Source organism: Panthera pardus, unplaced genomic scaffold (assembly GCF_024362965.1).
Source record: "Panthera pardus isolate Hobbes unplaced genomic scaffold, ASM2436296v1 HiC_scaffold_12, whole genome shotgun sequence".
Lineage (NCBI taxonomy): Eukaryota > Metazoa > Chordata > Mammalia > Carnivora > Felidae > Panthera > Panthera pardus.
In genome coordinates, this window is record NW_026526677.1 from 43,831,563 (window position 1) to 43,856,902 (window position 25,340).

Consider the following 25,340-nt stretch of genomic DNA (forward strand, 5'->3'; position numbering starts at 1 on the left):
CCAGGGTCCCACAGTTAGTAGTCGGGAGGCTGGTATCAGAACTCAGGTAACCTGATTATTCCCTCACTCTTTCACTTCTGAGGCAGCTGTATCTGAGATTGGTCCAGAGATGATGAGTCCTCCGTAGGACGTGACCCAAACCTGGGCTGGATAAGCAATAGATCCAGCCCCGAAGGAGGGTAGGTAGTTAAACTGAGAGCTTTAGCCCTGAACTTGGGTCGCTGAGAAGCCTTACCACCCTCTCCTGAAACCAGATCTATCTGCTGATCATCCCCCAAACTCAAATCCACATTCACTCCCATCTCCATGCCTTTGTCACCTAATTCTTCTGCATGGCAGGTCCTTTTCCCTCACATGCTCCGTCTAAAGAATTCCCATCCTGCAGGTTGTAGTAAAAGTCCATCTTCTACGGGACATCCTTCCTAACTGCCCCAGGTCACACCCCCTTCCCTGCACCCAGAAGCACGTGCCAGCTTAGAACTCAAACCAGACGTGGCCCACAGATGTATTTTTGCTTTCTTTTGTTGCTCCATACAGTGTCCAATTTTTTTTTTTTAATTTCGCTCTTATGAAAATTGGAAGGTTTCCATAAAAATCCAGATTGTCAGTTTCTAAAAAAAAAATCCCCTCCTGACCTGACATTGGGTCCACATTTCTTCATGACAACAATTTGCTGAAACGTATTATAAGCTTGCTACTTTAAATAGGATTGGTCCAGTCCCTGCTGAGCCTACATCATCCATTTATGTTACTTGTCTGGGTCCACAGGCATCTAAGTTTGTGACCTCTGCCTTAGACCGTGGAGCCAGAGGGTTTTTGGAGATCTGGCACTACCTGTCCTTCCCCTCCATTTCACAGAAGAGCACCTGAGGTCTGGAGAGAGAAAGTAATTTCCCAAGTTCACACAGAAGCTGGTTGCAGTCCAGGACCTCAGCCACATGCCCCTCTGAATCTTACTTGAACCAGATGTAACTTCCAACTCTCTTGGATCTCAATGCACAGGGGCTATAAGTTACTTAGGTATGGCCCTGAGACTATTCAGTCCTGAGGAGGGGCCATTTCTCTTCCTGGTGAGATTTGTAAGTGACCCATTTCTCCTTCCTATAGGCTCAAGGGACCCAGAAGGCCTACCTTTTGCCTCTAATACCTCTGCCAACACACACTCTAACCTTTGGGCAAGGTACTTCTCTTCCAAACCCTCTCCCAGACCACTGAATGGAACATAGTCTTCAGGCTCCCTATGCCCACAATGTTCCTAAGACAAGGTCATGATTGTGAATGTCCTGAGGTATGTATGTTATGGCCTATGGGCACATGAACAGGAGATACCAAAGTGACAACTTTGGGAAGAACCACAAGCTTAGGAAATTTTACTAACTCCTGGTTAAGGTTCCCATAAAGAAGCCATTTTCCCACCCTGCACTTTGCACCTGGAACCTGACAAAGAATCAAACAAAGAGTGTCTCACACTAGCAGGTAAGCTCCAGGGGGTAAAGATTTGTGCCCATTTCCTGCATGGAAATATCTAAAGTATCTAAGAATAGTGCTTTGCTCAAATCTTTGTTGAATAAATATCAAATGAATGAATATGAAGGTATTCTTGAATATGAAGGTGTTCATTTCATATTCATAAAATCCAAGTTTCCTTTAAATGTATACTTTGTAAGTCTTATCTAAAAAAAGATAGGATGCTATCAAACTGGGGCTGCCTAGGAAAATCCGGACTGTGTTTCCTAAGTTCTGGCCAGGCTCAATGCCAGAACAGTTGCCTAAGAGTTGGGGGTTACAACTTCAGAGACCAGCCCCCAACACCATGCCCCCTCCCCAACATTCTCTCCAGCTCAGCCCCAGCCCCTGAGGGAGAAGCCAAAAGAGGGATACTAATGTCAGTGGATTGACGGGTAAGAGCTTGGGCTGCCCTGGCCTGCCTCCCAGCATAAGGATGACAGCAGCCACAGTGCCTGACTTGCCAGGATGGCCTCCTTCGTGCAGCCCCCATTACCAACACTCACGCAGAGTTCATGGCAGGACAGAGACAAAATCACCAGGCTTCAGGCCAACGCACGCGAGAGTCTCATGCATCCTGGTAAGAGGACTGCCTTTCAAAGCCCAGTCCTCACAACAGTGCTTGCCTGGTCCAGCCCACAGGATCTCACTCAGCTCCAGGGGGCCCTGGCTGCGTCACCAACACTGCCGATCCCTCCAGTTATGCCCCACTTTGTACTGTCTCTCCCTCAAGTGCTCTTCAGCTGAGCCCCCTGAGACTGATCTGCACCAAAAGAGCAGATGCACTCAGCACAGTCCCCATTCTGTGCCAGATACTCTTCTGACAAACTTTATATTAATCCTCACGTTATCCTATGAGGTAGGTACACTCCCATTCTGCAGATGGAAATGCAGAGGTCATATAGCTAGCAAATTACGGGGCCAGGATTCAAACCCGGTGTGTTTCCAGTTTTCACGGTCTCAGCCACTATGCCATCCCTCTGCCGCATTATTTTATTGTCGATTTCACACTTTTTCATGTTATCACTTTTGCCGAGTGGGGCTCTCCTCCCAGGACAAAGCCAAGGATTTATCTCTGTGTTCATTTGCTCGGAACAATGTAGGAGGTCTCTAACTGCTGTCTCAATGAGCCAGTCAGTAGCCCTTTGTAAACCATAAAACCCTCTATAGAGGCCACATATTCCAATCTCAACCCCACAGGACGCCTCTGGACACCCACTACTGCTGACCACTTGACCTTGAGGAGGCTCTGAGTGCAGCAGGAACAGGCCGGGAATGATACCCCTCAGCCTCTCAGCCTCAGCTGGCTCGGTGAAGTTTTTCATTATTAGCTCAAGCACATAAAATTAACACAAAATGATGTCTTTCAATTAGTCATAGGGGGATGGGGGATGGGGAACGTGTGTGTTTGTTAAAACAGCGGGGCAACCTGGGAGAAGGGGGTTTAACAAGAGCAGAAACAGCTGGCCCCGGGCTCTCAGCTCACTCGTCCTCATTAGCGTCTCTGGTTTCCAACCGGTTGCTAATTGCTCCCTTATTTCCCAGTCACAGGAAGCCCTCGCCACTCTTTGCTCCCAGCTGCAAGGCAGCAGACCCATCCTCCAGCAGAGCCTGTGCAGGTCTGCTTCCTGGCCAAGGAAACCTGGCCCACCTCACCTGGACTTTGTGGCCCCCTTGGCACAAGGTGGGAGCAGGGGAGCGGCGGGTGGGGTAGTGATGCTCTCCGGTGAGGGGTCTGGGGATCAGGCTTGCCCTGACCTACTCCCCCACCCACACCCTGCTCAGGCACATCAGCTCTCTGAGGCCAAATCCAATGTGATAGGAATGACTTAAAGTCCAAACTTGAACTTAAGGAGGCTCTCTGCATCGTCTGGCAGGAATCGATTTTTACTTTTTGGATCATAACGAAATAGTTGTCTTCCCTTCACCACCTAGTTAAATTAGCAACCGCTAACCCCTCACCTTGGGTTTACTTTATCCCCTTCCCTGCTGCTGTATTGCCTGCATGCCACTATCATCATCCGCCGTTCTCTATCTTCTCGTTCATTGCCTGTCTCCCACTAGAATTAAAGCCCATCAAAAGCAAAGAAACATTACATGTTGGCCCAGCTGTACACACACACACACACACACACGCACTCATGTAATTGTGGAGACACACGGGCACACATGTACACACACACAAGCCTTCACACAAACACAGAGGCACGTGGTCCTTTACAGCCACATAATCCATGCCATGTGCACACTGCCAGAAAGACATACCGTTCTCCTGAATGATGTCAGAGGCACACTGCTCTAGGACAGACATGTTTGCCAAGATGGTCACGATCTGGAAAAGAGAGTTGAGAATCTGAGGAAATGGGCACACCTGCGCCAAGTGGTGCTGTCTACAGACAGCTGAGCCGGGAGCTACAAAGCTTTCCTTTACCCGTGAGTCTTTACCATCCATGTGGCCCATACTCCCGTGGTATTTTCATCCATCCTCATGGGGTCCTGCCTCCCAGATGTATTTCCCCAGTGCTTGGTTCCCACTCATCAGCATGTGGCCCTGGGATGCCCCCACCAAGGGCCCTAGGAACCCCCTGGAGATAACCATGTCACCTGAGTAAAGATGGGGACCCCATCACCTTTCCTCAGGGTACCTCTAGCCCCAGATCCTGAAATGCAGACAGAACTGCCAGACTCGTGGCTAGCCCCTCCCCTGAATTGGGTTTTGCTCATCCTGGCTTCTTGCCCTGACAGTGAACCCCACCTACTTTCAATCTGAAATCAGTGGACATAAAGGTGAAATTAGAGAACCTGAGTAAGATCAAAGGGCAGCATTACACCCCAAGTGTCACGTATTGTATGGAATCTGGTAAGAAAGTTCTTGCTCAGCTGACTTTACAAGTCTGTCCCCTGTAAGCTTCCCCTGTCGGTCATTCTTGAAGGGTTCTGACTGTAGTAAAGAGATGCTGTCACCAGGTGGAGACAGTGAGCCTTGGTTACACCCGCATGGGCTGGGCAGCCAATAACCCACCCCACCCTGATTCCTGGGCATAGTCAAGTGTTGTAGAGAGAAGTCACTGCATAAAACTGGATTAAGGGATGGACCATCAAGGGACCACTTACAGACCTCAAACTGTAAGGTGCCAAAACACCATTGGAAAATGTGTTTTAACCATTAATTCAGATACCGCCCAAGACATGGCTCCTGATGTAAATGGCAAAATGAAATGCACCCACTTCCACAGAAGCAGAGAGCACTCTCGAGTGGTAATTAAAACAAATAATAAAATGGAAAACACTTCTCACTGGTGCAGTCCTCTCTCCCTCTCAAAAGGGTTCTTCAAAGCTTGTGGCATATTGTAACTGGAGGCTGTGTCCCCATCTCTGAGGCAGCACCTGACAGTCTGCTGAGGACAGTTCAGGCAGCTTAAATTCTGGAACTGGATAATGCATAATAATGTGATGTTTACCAACAGAAAGCATTATCTAGATTTTCATTGGTGCAATATTGGCATATTATTCTGCATAATCAATGCATATAACAAATCTCTCCTTTTAAACAGAAAGGAAAAAGTCTGCCGTATTAATAGAATATCTATCCCCATTCCCACTAAACACATGTTGAAAAGGGATGCGTGTTCTTAGGGTACTGAGGCAGATCCCTGTGTGTCAGGCCCTGGTGGCTCAGACCTGCTCAGGGGCTTGGCTGGGGAGGCACTCCTGGGATGGGCTGCCAGGGAAGGGACAGGAGACTACCCCAGAAGCTTTATCTCAAAGGCAACTCTGCCCCAGCAGCTGCTTTATGAAGGGAGTGAAGAAGGGCTAGTCCTTAGATGCTCTTTTTCCTCCCCTTTTAAGATTGGGTGGAGGGGCTAAGAGGAAGGAGTTAGAAGGAAAATGTGGGTTGAAGATGCAGTTAAAAAATGGCAGGTTCCCCAAGAAGCATAGTCTTACGAGGAAGGAGACATGAGGCCAAGTCCGTGTCAGATTGCAATTCACCTGGCTTCGCAGTTGCAGGGGACACAACCTCTGTTCCCACCACAAAGAGTCACTACATGCCAACCGTTCACCAGCCAGGGAGATGAATAAACATGCTTCCTGGACATAAAGATCCAAAAGGGAAGGGAGGAAGCAAGGAAGGAAGGGCAAAATAAGAAAGGAAAAGGAAACCTTTGTCTGCAGCATCACATTCATTACATGGCAATTATTAACTGTGTCACAGGCATGGGTAGGTCTTTGTGTCAGACTAATTTAGATCCCGTTAATGAAAATTACTTCCTCTTTGCAGAGCCCGTACCCCATGTGGCTTTCTGAGGTTCAGATGAAGTATTCAATTAAGCACAATTTGAATAAATGCCAATTATTCCCTGCTTTGAGTTCCCCTTCTGAATCATCCTTGTATGCACCATGATGTAGAGAGGAAGGGGGATCGACATTTCTCCTTGAAGTCAAGTCCAGGGATGGGATTTTAGGGACAACTGGTTTACAAGGATACATGATAACAATGCTGTCGGGTGGGGGAAAAGAATGCAAGAGGCAGGCAGTTTTCCCCTGGCCCAGGCTAATTCAATCCTGTCTGATGATTTTCGATTAACTCCTATTCCTCCTGAGCGAAAGGACACTATTCTTCTGCAGTTATTTGGTGAATACAGAGGATATAGGCCTCAAGCCCTAGGTGAGAGGCAGTGCAACATAGTGGGTAAGCATATGTTTGTTCCAAATACTGGCTCTGTCATTTATTTTCCATACGATCTTGGCCTATTAGTTAACCTTTCTTGATTGATGGAGGTATATTAGTTTTCTATTGCTGTTATAACAAATTACCAGATTTAGTCGCTTAAAATGACACAATTTTACCATGTAGTTCTGGAGGTCAGAAGCCCAAAATGGGTCTCATGGAGCTAAAACAAAGGTGCCTACAGGGCCGCATTCCTCCTGGAGGCTCTCGGGCAGAATCTACATCCTTGCCTTTTCCAGCTTCTAGATGCTACTCCCATTACTTGGCTCTCAGTACATCACTCTGACCTCTGCCTCCTCAGCCATAGCTCATTTTCTGGCTCTGATCCTCCTGCCTCATTCTATAAGAACCCTTGTGGTTACATTAAGTTACCCACATCAATAATCCAATAAGTTACCCACACCAATAAACCAATAATATTCCTATATCAAGATCCTTAACTCAATCATACCTGCAAAATCTCTTAGGCCATGTAAGGTAGAATATTCACAGGTTTGGGGGATTAGGATGTGGACAGCTTTGCAGGGGGGTCATTATTTGGCTTAAACAGGAGATAAATATATGAGATAATTCATAAGAATGTTAATTTTTTTAATGTTTATTTACTTTTGAGAGAGAGACAGAGCATGAGCGGGAGAGGGGCAGAGAGAGAGGGAGACACAGAATCCAAAGCAGGATCCAGGCTCTGAGCTGTCAGTACAGAGCCTAATGTGGGGCTCGAACCCATGAACCATGAGATCATGACCTGAGCCGAAGTCAGATGTTCACCCGACTGAGCCACCCAGGTACCCCTAGATAAGTCATAAGAACGTTAGGAGCATTAAATGACTTAATGTTTTGTCAAACACCCAGAACATTTGTTAAAAAAAATGAGTATAACTTCCCTCTGGGAAACAGAGCCTGAAAATATCCAGACCTTGAAAGATTATGTCAAGGAGTAGCAACCAATGCAATACCCACTATTGCCAAATGTGCTGTTAATAGGAGACCATTCCTGAAGGGAGGCAGATCTCAGAGCAGAAGGAGTCCCTCCCAGCAGGAAGCCAAATAAAACCCCTGTGCTCACTACCTTTGTGGTATTTTGAAATCATTTTTCCTTTGGCCTCGCAGAGACTGACCACCTTGGGAAAATTGAGATGAATAGCAAATTGGCCAGAATAGCAGGGGACCTCCCATGTCATGGATTCAAGAAGAAATGCCCCATGTGGTAAGAACGAAGTTGGCAAAGCCTTTTTATATCAACACACACACAGAGAAAAAGGTTTACTCTGTTCTGGCCCTCAGCAGGTGCTCCTGGAACCCTTGTTTGAAACTGATCCCAAGGCATGGGCCCGGCTTGTCTCACATCCTCAGCAATGTCTGCCTGTGATCACACTCTGACTCTATCTCCATCCCTTTTATCTTCCATATCGTAAACTAACATTTTCTCTACTATACACTATGGGGGCCATACGTTATAAAAATCAAGTGAGGATTATCCCGGATAGAAGCAGGTGCACTCATGTGATAGAACTTTCAACACAGAAAATCTAAGATGCATTTAATGGAAACTTATGATTGCTTTTATGCTGTGCAGTAATTAGGACAAAAAGGCCAACATTTCATATGACTGTAATCAGCATTACTCTTTAATTGCTGGATGGAATATTCAGATTTCTACCATCACCGTGTTAACTCTCTAAAAGCTATAGCAGCAACGTCAACAGCAGCCAAGACCAGCGAGCAAAATCCCTTTCAGCCTCTAGGGGGAGCCCAGCGCTTCTCCCTGTCCTGCCATTTTCACTCCCTACCCTGTTGTCTACCAAAGAGCAGAAAGAGTCAAGACAGGGACATAAGTTGAAGAATGAAGGGTTCTGAGAGAGAAAGGATGTGGTCTTTTTGCCCAGGGAGGCACACAGTCCAAGGGAAGGTGCAGCCCTCTGCTTCTCTTCTCTCTACTGAGCCTCTTGCCTCATCTGATAGGCGTGGTCAGGGGCCTGGGCGAATGAGAGCTGAGCAAGCATGGAGACCAGGAGGGTGCCTGCCTAGTCCTAGAACAAGCGCAGCGCTCCCAATCCCGGGCACTGGGATCTTCCCGGCCTGGCCTGCCCCCTCACTCCAAAAGAGGCAAGACAGGAGGGCTGGGATTTGGACTCAGGAGAGAGAGCCACCAAGGCCATAAAACTGCCTTAGATGTAGGTCTCAAGCTGTTGGTGAACTAGGCCAGAGGACTGTCCCTGGGGATTGCATCGAGGTGGGGTGTGTGCCTGACAGGATCAGAGAACATGTAAATGCCCGACCAGATGCTCTGTGCTTAGTGTTCCCTAGGCACTGCAGGAGGGGCCTCTGGGACAGATCAGGACTGGGTGCTGTGAACCTGGTTTCCTCCCAGCCTCTCCAGACAGCTATATATTCATATGTATCCAGACACAAATAAACGTATCCTTTAGGTGGCTTACAGTCTTTATCAACACTCCCCCCGCTCCCACGCACACACACGCACACAACTTGCATATACCCACACACAGACTGGAACAACACATGCATTGACTCGCACCACACTACACTCACTCCCACCACATTACCTACATTTTCGGCCCTACTCTCCTTCCCTGAAGCTGGCATTCCCTGTCTCAGATCCATCCCAGTTCCTGGTTCTGTCACATACCCCAGGCCCATTCATCACTGAGTATCTACTTTGGTTCTAACTACTTTATGAGCATTATGCCATCTAATCATCATAATGACATGAAGAGGGAGGAAACAGATTATCCCCATTACACAAATGAGGAAACTTGTGGCTCAGAGAGGTTAAGTGATTTGTCTAAGGTCACACAGCTGGGAAAAGGCAGAGCCAGGATTTGAACTCAGGTCTGAATGAACCCAAAGCCTGTGCTGTTTCTAATATGTCCTATGTGTCACATAGATATATAAAAGGCTTTTATAAACCATGGAGGGCTTTTGCAATGTGAGTCAAAATGGTAATCCCTAGTAACTGGCATTTCTGGTAATGGACTCCTGATGATGATATTCACAGGGTGTTTTCAGAAATACTACAAAATCTGAACATTCTAAAACACCAAGCAGGCAACATGTTTTCAGGGGATGTGTTTACCAGAACCCTCCACCTCTATGAAAGCAATTAACTGTTGAAGGCCATAAAAAGTCATGCTCAGTGAAAGCTTCTGTGGTGGCCTAGACAAGATAACTGGGTCCCTGTCACCCTAAGTGTCACTACCCTAAGGGCAGGGCAGAGATGAGGCAGCCCCTTTCTCACTACCCCAGGTCGTGGCGGTAGCTGGATTCCTTGGGCAGCATGCCCCCTAAAAATTACTTCCTGAGAATGAAAACTTAGGCCACACAGATGTCTGGTGAGGCAGGGGGTTCTGGATGCCACATCCAGCTCCCCTAGATTAGCAGAGGGGGGTGAAAGAACACAGATCCAAGGTTGCCCTCCCTGCTGTCCACACCCCAATGGTGGGTGCAAGACAGGTATGGCCATCAAGGCTCTTGTTAGACAAATTAAGGGTATTCAGCTTGCTGGGGTGACAGAGGGGTTCTCACTGAGATGTTCATGCGGAGGTGGACAAAATATAGATCCAAGACCCAGAGGCTCTGCAGAGCACTGGCGTCATTGGCAGATGCATTACCGGAAGCCTCACAGGCATTTAATTTCCTAAGTGTTTCAGGGGGCGGTGAGCACTTCAGAGCCTAATTCATCTTCGTTGTCTTCATTACAGAGAACTCTCTGATCGCTTTAATCCTCCCCCTGCCACAGGAAAGAGCCATTTGTTTCTTTAATGGCTGCGCTTTCACTAGCTAAGTGGTTGCTCTGAGTCACGACAGAAGGTGGGCAGAAGGTGAAGCTGTCCTGAGGATGGAGAGCGGGGCGGGGGGCAGGGGGGAGACTGGATGTGTCTAGCCCAGACTGGGCTGGGGGGAGGTGAGGGAGAGGTAGGATCAGGGAGAGGAAGTATGGCAGTGAAACTCTGGACTCCAGATTCAGAAAGAACTGCCATCTGCATGGAGCTTGTTCATGCTCTCTCCCCACCCCGAGCCCCCTCCTTCCAAGGGATCAACGAGGTTCCAGGAGGGGGGGGCCAGTCACTGCTCATGATAAAAAAAAGGGTCTCTGCACATAGAGCTACAGGATGTCTGAGCTGGAAGAGACCATGCCCATTTTACAGATAAGGAAACTCCAGTCTGGAGGCTCCCCACTCAGGGCTGTGTGCCACACATTCAAAGGCCAGTAATAACATTGATGCTGGCTTCCATTTATTTAAGTTTCTAAGTGCTGGGAACTCTACCAGGAGTTTGCATTCATTAGTTTAATTTAATTCAAATCAAATAAATTAAGCAAATGATTGATAACTAATTAAATAACCAATCATTTAAAATTAATTAATTAAATTAACAATTAAAGTTAAATGAGTTTAATTTAACTCTTATTTCAACTTAGTGAAGTATATAGCATTCAACCCCATTCACAGATGAGACAAGTGAGGCTCAGAGTGAATTGCCCAAAGGATTATTACAGGATTATAATATAGCAGAGAGGCTTCTATTCTTTTCCCTCAGAGGAATAAACGATATAAAATAACTGGAAAGGAATAAATATCATTAGAAAAGTCAACGTTGCATTGTGAGGCGTAGCCTGCAGGGAAAGGTGGCAATTCTAGAGAGGCATCAGGGCAGGCTTTCCAGAAGTTTCTGGGATAGAAGTTGGAACAGGAAGCAGTGGCAGCTTTGGCTAGGAGAAACAGAGATTGGAGCTAAGAGACAGGGAAGATCTCGGTTGGAGGCTGGAGGATCCTCTAACTTAGAGCTCAGCACCTAGTGGAATTTACAGAGGCTTAACACCCACCTGATCCACCACCCCCACCCCTTAGTAGGGAAGAGGGAGGCTGAGTATGATAGAGGTGGGACAGGATAGAGTTCTATAATCTCAGAGCTCAAGGCTCTGAAAAGTCCCCTTAATTCAATGTTTTCAAACACATGTAGCAATGAAACCCTTTTTCTCCAAATAAAACTCTACGTGGAGCTCAACTCTACAAAAACATTGAGACTGATAGAGGGGTTGAGGCTCTGAATCAAGGCTCTGCTCCCAGCCCTGTTTCTATGGAGGCAGAGAAGGGAAGAAACTCTCTGCAGGGTACAGTGACAGGCAGGCAGCAACAAGTCTGGGACACAGAATTTTAGAGGCGGTCCGGGGACCTTCCCATGGGTCTCTGCCTTCTGGGATGCACCGCTGTGGATGGAGACAGAGGAAGGCCCTGTAGCGGTCAGGATGGAAAAGCGAGGTACACGGTAGACTCATGAAGATGCTCCAAAGGCAACGAGGTATGTGGAGGACATTTTCCTTTACCTAGAACGTGACTAACAGGACTGACTGTGTGCTGCCAGGCCTCATTGTCTCCCTCTTCCCCAGAATCTTCGCCCTGGCCTCCTAACCTCTGTCTTCATGGCTACAGGCCCCGTGCCTGATCCCCCCTGAGCTTCTCACCTGATCCCGGGTGTAAGGCGTATCCACTCTCTGCTTGTCGCTGCAAGCTTCCAGGAGGACACGGATGGCATTCAGCTGCAGAAGCATCTCGCAGGCCATCGTGTCAAAGAAGGTGATGTTGGCAAGGGCCGCAGAAGCGAGCAGGAAGACTTCCCCAGACGAGGCCTCTTGGCACAGTTCTGCACGGTGAAGAGGGAGAAAGCAGCCTCACTGCCAAGCGCTTTCATATCAGTCATCTCATTTGGTTCCCGCAATTGCTCTGGGAGAACATCTGGGCAGGTGTTATGTACCCATTTTACAGATGGGGAAAGTAATTCTGAAAAGGGAAATTTATCTCTCTATGTAAGTGGCAGAGCTGGGATTTGAATCCTGGTGTATGACCCGCATTTACTCCGTTACCCAGCAAGTATTTACCAAGTGAACACTACATGTCGGGCACTGTCTTGGGATGGCATGGTGAACAACACAGAGCAGGTCTTTGCCCCTGTTAAGTTTACATCCTAGTAGTGGGAGAGAGAAAATGAGCTTTTAAAAGAAAATAATAAAATTATTGCAAATTCTAATGTGAGGGAGAAAATAAATAAGTGCTAAGACAGAGAATAACCAGAGGCCCAGGGGGGTGCATAAGGAGAGTCTCCCTAAGAATGTGAGAACTGAGACTGTAAGGGGAAAATGGAGCAATCAGGAGAATACCTATGGAAGAACATGTTCTAGGCCAAAGACAGAGCAGCATGTACAAAGGCCCTGAGGCAGAAAAGAGCTCCTAGTCCGTCTGTGTCTCCAGCAATGTACATTAGACTGCTCCTGAATTTGTCTTAAGAAGATGAAGTTAAGACATAAGGACTTTACCCTTCCAGCTGCCATCAACAGAGCTTCAGGGTTTCCTCTGATCCCAGAATGAGGGTCACATGGCTGCGGAAAAGTCTTACACCAAGCCCCTGAATGTCAGGCTCTGTCTTTCTGATCCTAGTGGCCATAACCCAGACCTAACCAGAGTCCCCCACTTACCATCTGCAATGGTACCGATGAGTCTGATGGGTCTTTAAAGAGGAGAGAATCTCCCCCAGACCCCATTACCCTCCACAATTTCACACATTCCCCCACGGGCTCCACTTGGCTCAGAATGGACTCCTGCCTCAGGAGGAGGTGTGAAAGGGCACAGTGGCACTAGTCACGCATCCTAGTGGATCTAACTTCTGACCCTCAGCTCCAACTTGACCATCGGTCAAGGTGCTTCCTGGGTCTAGGTCCTCTCCTACTGATAACACCGTTATGAAAACACAGGAAGATAAACTACACATCAGGAAAGTACCCCCAGCGGAGAATGTTCAGGAAGAGTCGAGCTATGTTCAATCCTGATCCCTAATTCTGGCTTCCAAACAAAGAATCTGTACATCCAGGTTCTAATATTGAAGCTGGCACCCCTTGGCCCTTTGAGTGAATGCAGTCCTGGCCCCTACCTAAAAAGGGACAGAAAACAATATTAGTTGTGCCCTGCCCTGTGACATGACATTCTGAGCACCCTTACGGTAGAAAATTGCTGCCTCTGTTTGCAGATGTAGAAGCCGAGGCTCAAGGAAACTACTATGACAGCAAGACTCCCATTTATTGAATTTACTCTGTGCAAGGCACTGCTGTATACTTCTGACTTCATGAAATCATTCCATTCTCACAACCACCCAATTTTCCATCGCAATTTTAGAGCTGAAGAATCGAGGGTTCCAATACTAAGCGATGTTCCCAAAATTGTGGAATTGAGATTATTGGTAACTGGCATGGCCTAGAATCAAGTACAGGTCTGCCTGATCCCAGTCCCCATTCCTTCTGTGTCCCAGGCTGCCTCTCATCCCTGGGCCTCTTTGACTTTTTCCTAGTGATGATCCTGCAGAGTTAGGCTTCAGCACTACCAGGAGGGCAATGTCTGCCCCTGGGCGGTGCTGTGCCCCTCAGCCAAGTGTGACCAATGAAGCAACTCAGAATCTCGATCTAAGCACCCAGAGCAAGGCCACAGATTCACCCAGGAATTAAGAATTCTACATATTCTCTTTTCCAATGACTGCCCCATGCTCTAATTTTGGGAAACCATTGGGGACAGCCAACCTCTTCCAGGCCACCTCACTATACTCAAAGTTTGGAGTGAGATGACAGGACTCACTGGCCCACTTTGCCGTAAAGATTTCTTCTAGATCCAAACACCCACACTAATTCTTATACAGTCACGGTTGCCACCCACGCAGCAATTATTAACACAACCATCTAAGTGCCTTTTAATTTGGGTGCACATTTATTTAAACTACAGTCTGAGTCACCTGGGATGCGTAAGAAAGATTAAGTTGAGGATTCCAGTGACTCATTTATAAATGTTTCCAGGGAATAGCAAGAAATTGGAGGGCTATTTCCCACCAAAGAACAGAGCCCTGGCATCCTGCCCAGAAGATGTACCCTATCTGCTGACTCTCAGAGCAAACTCCACAATGCATCTTCATCAGGGTGAAATAAATAGAGAGGATCCTTTTCTTCAGGGAGAAACCCAACCTGGGCAAAGAAGTCGGAATGGAGAAAGGGCAGTAGTGATAGCTCGTTTAGACTATATAGGTTTTGGTATGTTTGTTTGTGGGTATTTTGGCCATCACTTATACATTGGGAGATTTTCTATAAAACTTAGGAATCTTGTCTTATCTTTAAAAATTGGCCTTTTCTACATGGCAACAATTGACAGGAGTTTATCAGTGACCTCCCCCCTCTTTCGTCAGTGCTCATGCTTTTCAATTCCATACAAGATTCAAATTTTCTTATTTTCTTCTTCCATCTGGCCCTCTTCAACTCATTTATGTTCCCGCTTGGGTTCGGAGGATGGCTGAGTAGGAGAGAATCCTGGCATAAGTGAATCTTATGTGATCTTAAGTGATCTTAAGTGATCTTAAAATTCTAGAGCTAGAAAGACTCAAGAGAAATGGTTCCAACCCCATGTTTTATATATTAGGGGAAAAGTACTCATAGATCTTAAAATTCTAGAGCCAGAAGACTCAAGAGATGGTTCCAACTCCATGTTTTATATATTAGGGGAAAAGTACTCATAGATCTTAAAATTCTAGAGCTAGAAAGACTCAAGAGAAATGGTTCCAACTCCATGTTTTATATATTAGGGGAAAAGTACTCACAGATCTTAAAATTCTAGAGCCAGAAAGACTCAAGTGAAATGGTTCCAACCCCATGTTTTATATATTAGGGAAATTGTGAGATGGTAGCATCTCACACAGGGCCCGCACGGGATTGGCAGACAAAAGCTACTTGTTGAGGGGATGAATGGAAAGACAAAAAAAATCCACACCCGAATATTCTGACTCCAAATCCAGTCTGTGCTGCCCCTAAATTTGTGCTATTCCAAATCTTTCCAGCCCTGGTGTGATGATTCCAAGAGTGAACCCTAAATCTTCTGATGAGATTAACTTTCATTCAGTTTCAATAAGATATGGACACGGTTGCAGAGATAAGGATAGAAGTAGAAACACACATCCTTGCCAGCACCTACAGAAGAAAGGATGTGGATTGCCAAACAAGTTTCCTGAAGATTTGATCCAGACAAGTCCTGGCTTATGCTGTTTTGCAAAGGAAAACCGGAGGAAGAGAGTATTCTAGATCTCAGGCTATGATTCTCCAACCAGGAGGACATAAATCTGAATAGGGGAACCTACAAGTATCAGAGTTTTCAAGGCCTCACGACGTGGGATCGGGGTGGGGGGCTGCAGGTGGTGGGCTGGGGTGTGCCAGTGCCTTCTGAGAAGCTTTTTGCCTCATCACTGCTGCCACATTCATTGGGTGCAATAGTCTGAGACTTTAACTTTAGTAACAAAGCCCATCAGAGTCTCTCTGGCCAAGGATCTGAACCCCAAAATTCAAGGTCCTACACTTCTCCATGGGGCTTGTCCTGGTCTCTGATCTGAAAGACCAGTTCATCCCAATGTGACCTCAGATCAGGGAGCTTCTCAGAGGGCGGCATGCATTTTAACAGGAGACGTGACAACAGAGCTCTTTAAATCCTGATGCTGACACATTAACAGTGGGATTTCAGCTAGCGTGACATCAATTCAGGAGCTACGTGGGGTGCAGCGAGTGTGGGTGTCGGGGGGCAGGAAGGCCTCGTTGGCCTCTCCTGAAGACAACTGTGACAAGTCCCACTCACACAGCAGGCCCCTCCCGCCCAGGGTGACTCACTGACAAGAGCTGTCACGATTTCTTCCATGCTCTCCAGAAAGCTGCCGAGGTGCTGAGTAAAGGGCAGGTGTGGGGAGGTGACCTGGGCAACCACAGCCGCAGCCTCAGCCCGTGTGGCCTCTGAGTGGCTGTCATCGGTCAGGATGTCGGCCAGGCAAAGAACGCCGTCCACCTGCAGGGGAAGAGAGGACACGTTCCCATGTCTCCTGGGAGAGTGCCACTGCTCATGACAGTAATGAGACAGACACAAATCCCTTTCAGGGTCCAGCGCTGGATTCCCAGAGCAAGCCAGGACTTTGTGTGGAGCCAGGGACAACCCGGCGGCAAGGCCCCCAGGATGACCCCAAGTCCGGCATCTGAAGGCCTATCCTTTGGCTCCAGCAGAGATCAGTGACCTCCCACGGGCTTCTTAGAGAGCAGACATCAAGCCAAGTGCCCAAGGGCTAGGCCCTGACCATCCACCACAGCAAAATACAGTAGAAAGACCAGTCACTTAGAATTCCCACATCCCCGAGCTCCAACCCCAGCCCCCTCTTACTTGCACTGTGTGACTTGGCGTTACTTGCTTAACCTCTCTGAGACTCTGTATTCTCCATCCACCAACAGGGTGTTGGGGGTTAAGGCGATGAAACAGGCAATGCGGATCCAGGAAAGATGCTTGTCAAATGTTGGCTCCCTCCCCCCTTCCTTGGGTCAGCACTAGGCTGAGATCAACGTCCTTCCCTCCCCATCGTGTCCTCCACCACCCTCCCCTCCCACCCCCAAAAGAGGGCTGCTTCCCTGGAGGCTTGCTCTCTCTTCCCAACCAGAGAGGAACGAACCTGGCATGATGGGATAGGGATGCCGGATAAAGACTTCAGCTTTACAGTTCTGCCCCGATCAGACTTCATCTTGGCACAACGACAGCTTCTGCTTATCAAGTGCTCACTACGTGCCAGCCAGCCCTCCAAGTGCAGTGCATGCACCATTTAGTCCTTGTAATAACTCTCTGAGGCCAGTATTATTAGTATCCCCATTGTAGAGAGGAAGAAACTGAGGCACAGAAAGGTTCAGTGACTTGCCCCAGATCACAGACTTTCAAAGTAGTTGGGTGAGAATCTGAACCCCGATTGTCTAGCCTCAAAACTCATGGTTTTTATCAGGACATCATACTGCCTCCTGAGGAGTGGAACTCAGACCTCCACCTACTGACATCATCAAAGGTCAGTAGATGAGGCTTTCTGGAGAAAGGCTGGGTGAGTGGGTGGGTAGTAACTTATCAAGGTTAGCTCAGCAGGGCTCCTGCAGCCCCTTAGATGCTCCAGGACACCAGCCTGCCTGAGGACCCTGTCACCAAGCACCAAGACGTCCTTCCCCTGTTAGGAGTCGGGGGTAGGGATGAGACCAGGGAAGAACCAGGGAGAGGTGAAAGGGGGAGAAACCTGTGCTGATGCTCCCCATGCCTGCCATAGGTCTGGGCCTCCTGTCCCTACACCCTCACTTACTGCCACTCAACTTAAGTGGGTCTCCAGAGGTCAGTGTTTCTTTTGACTAATTACCACCACTGAGTTCTGGGCCTCCCTTAAATGGCTCTTGGGAGCTGTAAGGTCCATTAGCTGTAAAAGCCTTTGGCAATCTCAGACTCAAAAGAGACAAATGTGGGAACAGGAGCTGGGGGAGCTGTCCGCAATAAAACTTACCTGTGTGTGCCTAATAAAAAAGAACAAACAGCAGCCAGGTGGCCACTGGCAGGACTGGAGTCATGCCGGGTATCTAATAGGCCTTAAGAGTGGGGCCTCAGTTAAGCCCAGGAAAGGAAAAGGGGCTGCTCTGGGCCTAGAAACAGGAAGCAGCCCTACTAACAACGTAAGAAACCACTTAGACCTGTCTGGCCTTTATCCCTTTTCCCCTTCCGGCACCATCCGAGGTTATAGCTACAATGATCTGGTCTCCTCAGTCTGACCTTGGATACAAATGGAGTTGCATTCCCCAACTTCGTTGAGAATGCTGGTCAAACCCAAACTGGACCCAAACCTAGTCCCCAACACACGGGGAGATGGGCCAACCAGAACACACTAGAGAGGCCAAGGACTTAATAGTCTCCAAGGGCTTGTGCCATCAAGGCCTAGACACCAGACCTGCTTCCCAACCCAGACCCAACCCAAACCCGCTGGGTACGATCTTCCTGAGCACATACTGTGTGCCAAGCAGAAGTGAGCCAGGGCAGGGTGTTCCATGTAGTGGGGCAGGTGACTCATCCACAAATAACCATTTTATAATGTGATTTCCAATGAGGACGCCCTATGCGGAGGCCGCTGGAAGCCACCCTGACTTAATGTCCACACTCCAGCTGAGGGAGGTAGCCCTTGGAGCTCATGCCCAAATACATCTGCTGGCACCATAGCATTTATCACACTGTTTCTCCAAGTGGGAGAATTAGCTGCACTAAATTCACTAAGGGTTTCTTCAATGCACATTCCTGCCCCCTCCCCCAGACCTATTCAGTAAGACTGACTCTAGGGAGGCCGGAATCTGCTTTTTAATAAAACACACAGATGACTTTATGCACCAACAATTTGGAGCAGCACCACTGTGATGTGATTCTCCCTTGTCTTTCCATCTCTCCTGTTCCCCTGGACGCTCTGTAAGCCTGGGTACCACAGTGTGTGCACTCATGGATGCTCCGGGCCTCACACATAGTAGGCTTTGGGTTAAGTGGGGAATAAATGCAAGTGAGTAAAACTTGACTGAAGAAGACACACTTTAGATGAGTAAAGAAGAGTAATGGCATTGCAGATGGAGGAGATACTGCGAGCAAAGACCACTACCAGAATGAGCAGCTCCAGAGAAACAGTCAACTTGGGAACATGGATTCCACAGATTCCTGACCCCAGGAAAGTAACCCCGACCTAGCCTGATTCCTCTTCTGCCCTTCGGTTCCCAGAGAAGAGTATCTATGTCGTCCTATCTATGTAACTGTCCACTGTTCTGCTTTCCTTCTAATTTATTTTATATGTTTCAGATCTCTTTTGATATCTTGTTAATTAGGAAATATGTTGTCCCTTCAAAAGAGAATACATCTGGGGCGCCTGGGTGGCTCAGTCGGTTGGGTGTCCGACTTCGGCTCAGGTCATGATCTCGCAGTCCGTGAGTTCGAGCCCCGCGTCGGGCTCTGTGCTGACAGCTCAGAGCCTGGAGCCTGTTTCAGATTCTGTGTCTCCCTCTCTCTCTGACCCTCCCCCATTCATGCTCTGTCTCTCTCTGTCTCAAAAATAAATAAACGTTAAAAAATAAATAAAAAAAAAAAAGAGAATACATCTGTGTGTCGTGTGTATTAAAAATGTATGAGGTATAAAAAATAATGAAATGAACACTTACATATGTATATGCCTAATATCCAGAATTCTTTTTTTTAAATTTTTAAAAAGTTTTATTTATTTTTGAGAGAGACAGCATGAGTTGGGGAGAGGCAGAGAGAGAGGGAGACACAGAATCGGAAGCGGGCTCCAGGCTCTGAGCTGTCAGCACAGAGCCCGAGCGGGGCTCGAACTCACAGACCGCGAGATCATGACCTGAACTGAAGTCAGACGCTTAACCGACTGAGCCACCCACACGTCCCATCCAGAAATTCTAATATTAGGAATGAACTAGCACCAGAAAGCCCCCTGTATTCAGTTATTGATCTCATACCTCTGCCTTTCAGTGTTGGATGGGCCCCTATCCTGAATTTTGTGCTTAATTATTCCCTGATTTATTGCATGTGTACATTTAGTTTTACAAGGCTTTGAACTTGACACAAATGGTATCACAGTGCATATAGCAATTTGGTTTTTCCACAGTCAGCATTATGTTTGGGAAACTCTTCCCTGTTGGTGCATGTGGCTAAGGTCCATTTATTTTCACTGCCGTGTGGTATTTCATTATATAAATTTATCATAATTCATTTATGTATTTTCCTGTTGATGGTAGTTTGAGTCATTTCCCAGTTTTTGCTGTAACATACAGTTCCTCTATAAATATTATTCTTCCACGTGTCTTCTGGTGCATCCATACCAGATTCTCCAGGGGTCTTACCTGAAGAGTGGAATTATTAACTCATAGGATTTGCATACCTTTAATTTCACGGGTGTTGCTAAGTTGTTTTGCAGAACAGCTATAGCAATTTATAGTCCTACCAGCAATGTATAAACTCACTTTTAAGTCCATATTCTTGTCAACATTTGGTACTGTCAGATTCTAAGTTTCTGCCAGTTTGGTGGGTATATAGAATTTTTATTTTAATATGCATGTTTTCACTTTCTATAATGAAGCTAAGATTCTTTTCATGTTTTCATTTTACTTTGATTAGGTTTGGTTTGATTTTGGGTTTTGCCACTTGGATTTTCTCTCTTAATCGCCTGTTTATGTGTTTTGCTCATTTTTCTATTTGGTCGATTGTCACATAGGTCAACTTCCTGGGCTTTTGGCTCCGATGCTAATGACCTGCCACTTAGTCTGTTGTCAGCAAGATGCCACTAGCCCAAGTTGATTTCCGTGTGCATCATTATCTCAGCAGCCCCAACCCAATCAGTTCATCACAGTGGGAGGCCCTTAAGGGGACGACTCCACTGGGCTTCAGGCTTCCCAGCACCTGAACCAATTCCTGTAGCATCTGAACATGCACACGCTCTGGAATTACACCTCCCTGGGTCTAAATCCCGCTTCTGCACATTACTAGCTGCACAACTTTTGTACTTTCTCTGAGCCTTTCTCTATAAGTGGGAGTAAAAATACCACTCTCAGAGGATATTGGAAGTTAATGGAGATAATGCATGTACCACGCCTGCCACATGGGGGTACCATCATCCCACCCCATCCCCATCTGATGGTTGTAGCCATCTCTAGATCTGGGGTCCTGAGCCCTACTCACCTTTCTGTAGGCTCCTCTGAAACTGAGACACCACTGGGTACCTCAGCCCTTTGGGTTGGGGCCCACGGGTTTCCCCACTCATTTAGACACCTCAGCTCATGCAGCCCAGAACTAGGATTTTTAAAGAGAAGTGACTCCTATTTCAATACCTGACCAGCACCAATAAGAGGAATAACTATAATCCCTTGAAAGAGAACAGAGAGAAAAGTAGCACAATTCTGCATCTCTTTAAAGCTCATCAGACATTAACTGTGCACCTACCTTATGATGGGCTGAACTAGGCACTGGTACAAAGACGAATCAGGAAGAAACAAGAGATGGAAAAACAAAGACACATAGAGAAGTTAAAGGAGAGAGGGAGAGAGATTACATGCTTAAAAAGGATTTGGGGACTTGTCTGGTACAGAGACCAGCCTCCCAGTCTCTCTATGATTTGGCCTTTATAACACCTCTCCCTGCTGGGAACTCTCTCCTGCCTGGGACTCCATGATAGTCCATTTGGGGGGCTCATCTCCTCCCAGCTAAATACCACTTATTTAGTCTCTCCTCCTTTGCATCCACCTAAGGTAGCTTATCCCCGGTTTCCCTTTCAGCCCCCTTTGTGCCATCTCAGTCAATAGTACTCAAGGCAAGTAGCCTCAGTGACTGACTCACTACGATGACCCCTAAACCTGGCTTTCCAGCCCTGACCTTCTTTCCTGATATCCACACCTACATTTCCAACCTGCTACTGGATCCCTTGATGTTTAACTCCAAGGCTAATTTGACTAAATATTCCACAGGCCCCTCAAACCCGTTCACCTAAAGCACGAGTGGTCATCTTCCATGTCTTCCCTCCCCACTTCCTTCTCAGACCCAGGTGAGAAGTCACCTCCTCTGTGAACACGCACTTGCCTCCCCCAGACAGAGTGTCTCTGTCCTCCAAGCTGCCACACCACTCTGGTCTGACCACAACTAGAGCACTTATTGTGTCAGGTTGTCCTCATAGGCTTCTATGTCCACTCTACACTAGATTTGAGCTGCTTTAGGCAGCTCCCGTATTCAATCTTCTCTGGTCCCCAGCACCCAGCTGAGGCCCAACATATGGCAGTTAATACAGTAGGCTGAATTATGGGGAGACAGAGACCTGGGGAGGGAAAGAGATCACCAAGGCCATGAAGCACGTTAATGCCTGGGCCAGGACTCCCATCCCGGTCTCCCTACTCTTTGCCCTGGGCCCCTCTGGGCAGCCTTTGGGAATGGCATTGAGGAAAGAAGCTGGTGAGAGGATCAGGTTGATGGGGGCTGCTTAGCTTAGCTCCTACGATGGGCCCAGGAGTGTCCCAGCCTGAGGCCAGCTTCCTGAAACACCGGTCCCATTTCTGGAAAGTCTCCATTCTCAAACCACCCACTTCCCATCCCCAGACATAAACTTAATGATTCCAGGAGAACAATCTAATCAAAGCATTTTCACATCCCTAAAGAAATTGTGGGTGGAAGCACTTCTATGTAATTAGCTTTTACATGGAATGGGATGGGTCTGGGCCCAAGGCCAAGCTCTCCTCGTGGGAGAACGTACAAGTGGTGATGAGGATGGTCTGGCCTGGTCGTCACCTGGGCAGCAGGGCTGATGGACCTGCGATCTGGACACAGAGGGAACTGATGAATGCTGAGATTCTCCCTGAGGTGAGGGTGAAGGAGCATGAGACCAATGCAGTTGAAGAGCCCAAAATACACAGTAAACATCACATCAGGTTTATGAGCAATGTTCTCCTTTTGATTATTGGAAAAGTATCACTGGTGACTTTTACACAAATATCTAAGGGACACTGGCTAGTACGTAATATATACTGGTGCTGGGCTGCTATTTTCCAGTTCCTTTCTGCATGTTTAGGTTTTAGGGAAAGGCAGAAGAGTTGGTCACTGGGTTGTAACAGTTAAACAGAATCACACAAATGCAGTGGTAACTCAGCCACAGGGGAGGGAGCATGACCTAAAGACCCCCAAATTTCCTCCTTTGCCTTTCTATCCACTCAGACACCTACAGCCTGCAGCGAAAAAAAAAAAAAAAAAAAAAAGACAAGTGGGAACCAAAGAGCAGCTGGAATCCTGTTCATGGGACCAGGCAGGACAGATTTGTTTGCCCAGGATATAGCCAGAGGGAAAACTCAATCATAGAGAAGGAAGCAAGGGTCATACCTAAGGAAGCAAAGAGAAGTGTGGGGCAAGGGACAGGGCAAAGCATTAGGTGGAATAAATGAATCCACCGGTCAGAAGCAAAATCTGAATACGGGATGTAAACCAGATCAGGGGAAGGTCCAGCACAGAACAAGGTAAGAGGTTAAAGGCTCGCTTTGTAACATGAGGTAATTGTTTTAAGGAGTGCTGGTAGAGCTGACAGCTCAGTAGAAAGCTACAGAAAGTAAAACATGCCTCCAGGAGGATAATATCATTCTCCTCCCAAACTAACATATCCCAGACACCACTCAACCTCCTTTGCTATTTCAAACAAGAGTCTTTGATTAAAAACTAAGTGTCAAAGTGGATAAAACAAATATGAATATGTAATAGGGAATGGGACAATGGATGAAAGGGATTATATAACCAGTCTGGCAAGCAAGTCAGTGAGGTAGAGAGAGGTGAGTTATTGCGATGGAGAAAAATCAGGGACTATACAGAGAAAGACAGATACCGTATGTTTTCACTCTTATGTGGATCCTGAGAAACTTAACAGAAGCCCATGGGGGAGGGGAAGGAAAAAAAAAAAAGAGGTTAGAGTGGGAGAGAGCCAAAGCATTAGAGACTCTTAAAAACTGAGAACAAACTGAGGGTTGATGGGGGGTGGGAGGGAGGGGAGGGTGGGTGATGGGTATTGAGGAGGGCACCTTTTGGGATGAGCACTGGGTGTTGTATGGAAACCAATTTGACAATAAATTTAATATATTGAAAAAAAAAAATCAGGGACTAAATCACTTTATTTCATTGACCAAAAAAAAAAAAAAAAAAAAATCACCTGTCAAGCAGATGATTTTCTTTAAAGCAGATTGTCAAACAAATGCTCTGAAGGCATTTGGGGGTAGAAGCAGTGGAGTCTGTGAGAAACTACCAAAAGGTCAGTGAGAACAAGTTCACTTCCCTTTGGGTTAGGGTGAGCAGGCCTGTGCTGATGTGGAAAAAAAAAAAAAAAAGTCAAGTTTTCAGTAAAGCGCGACCGGGCACAGCTGGATTGGGAACAGTACCAAAAGTGCTTCTAGATTAGTGGTTCTTAGCCTGGTTCTCAGAGGATTAGAATTATCTAGGAAAGTTTTAAAATACTCATGCCTGTGCTTTACCACCAGAAAATCTGATTTAATCAATCTGGGGTGGAGTCTTGGTATCAATATTTTTAAAGACTCCTCAGTGCCAATGGGAATCCCTAGTTGAGCATCACTGTTCCAGAAGTAACTGTGATACAGTAGAAGCTGCACAATCTTAGGAGAAAGTCTGGCTTCACAATTCAGCTGTACTACTTGCTGACTTGGTGAAATGAGCAGGTTACTCACTTTCTCTAAGTCTGTTATCTAATCCTTAAAAGTATAATGATATATCACAGTTAACAATGAAATCATGAAATATTGAAAGAATTCCCCCAAATGAATAACAAGACAGATACCCATTATCAATACTCCTATTTCACATTTTACAGTGGCTGTAGCCAATACAATAAGACAAGAAAAAGAAATAAAAAAGTAAAATCAGAAAAGAGAAAGCAGAAGTGTCATAATTTATGGATCACATAAATTGTACACAATCCAAATCTGTATAAAATCCAAAAGAATCTACACACCAGTATATTCAAAATTGCATCTTCTATGTATCAGCAACAATTAGAAAATAATTTTTAAATAACACTTAACATAAAAAAACACCCAGAAATAACTCTAAAAAATGTGCAAGACATTGACACTGAAAACTCAAATTATTGCTGAAAGAAATTAAAAGCAATCTGCATAAATACAGGTATACTACATTTATTGACTGGAACACCCTATACTGTTTAAGATGTCAATTATCCCAAAATTTATTTGTAAATTTAAAGAAATCTCAATCAAAACCTTAGCAGGTGTGTCTATGGAAATTAAGAAGTGCATTCTAAAATGTACATACGATGGCAAAGAGCTTAGAATTACCAAGATAATCTTAAAGAAAAACAAATTTGGAGGATACTACCAAATATCAAATTTTACTGTAGACAGCAGTGACTTAGTACCATATTGGCACCAGAATGGACAAAAAGACTAATGGAACAGAAAAAAACTCCAGAAACAGACTCATGCGTATGTCATCACTTTACTTACAACAATGGCATCACTTTAATTAAATGGTGAAAAGATGGTCTTTTTGATAAATGCTGTTGGCTTAATTGGATATCATATGGAAAACACTGAACTTTGAATGCCATTAAAAAAATTAATGTGAAATAGATCATAGACATAAATATGGAACGTAAAACAATAAAGATCCTGGTAGAAAATATAGTGTATCTTCATGATTTGGGGGAA

General features: G+C 46.3%; 1 protein-coding gene across 1 annotated transcript in view; it reads right to left on the reverse strand.

Annotated features, from left to right (window-relative positions):
• The window catches only part of INSC (INSC spindle orientation adaptor protein), a 128,657-nt gene that overhangs the window by 9,346 nt on the left and 93,971 nt on the right, over nucleotides 1-25,340 (reverse strand). The window contains exons 8-10 of the mRNA XM_019456409.2: nucleotides 15,933-16,104; nucleotides 11,718-11,896; nucleotides 3,772-3,838 (exon numbers count right to left, since the gene is read on the reverse strand). Of these exons, the coding sequence (XP_019311954.2) occupies nucleotides 3,772-3,838; nucleotides 11,718-11,896; nucleotides 15,933-16,104 (418 nt within the window). The remainder of the gene's footprint in view (nucleotides 1-3,771; nucleotides 3,839-11,717; nucleotides 11,897-15,932; nucleotides 16,105-25,340) is intronic.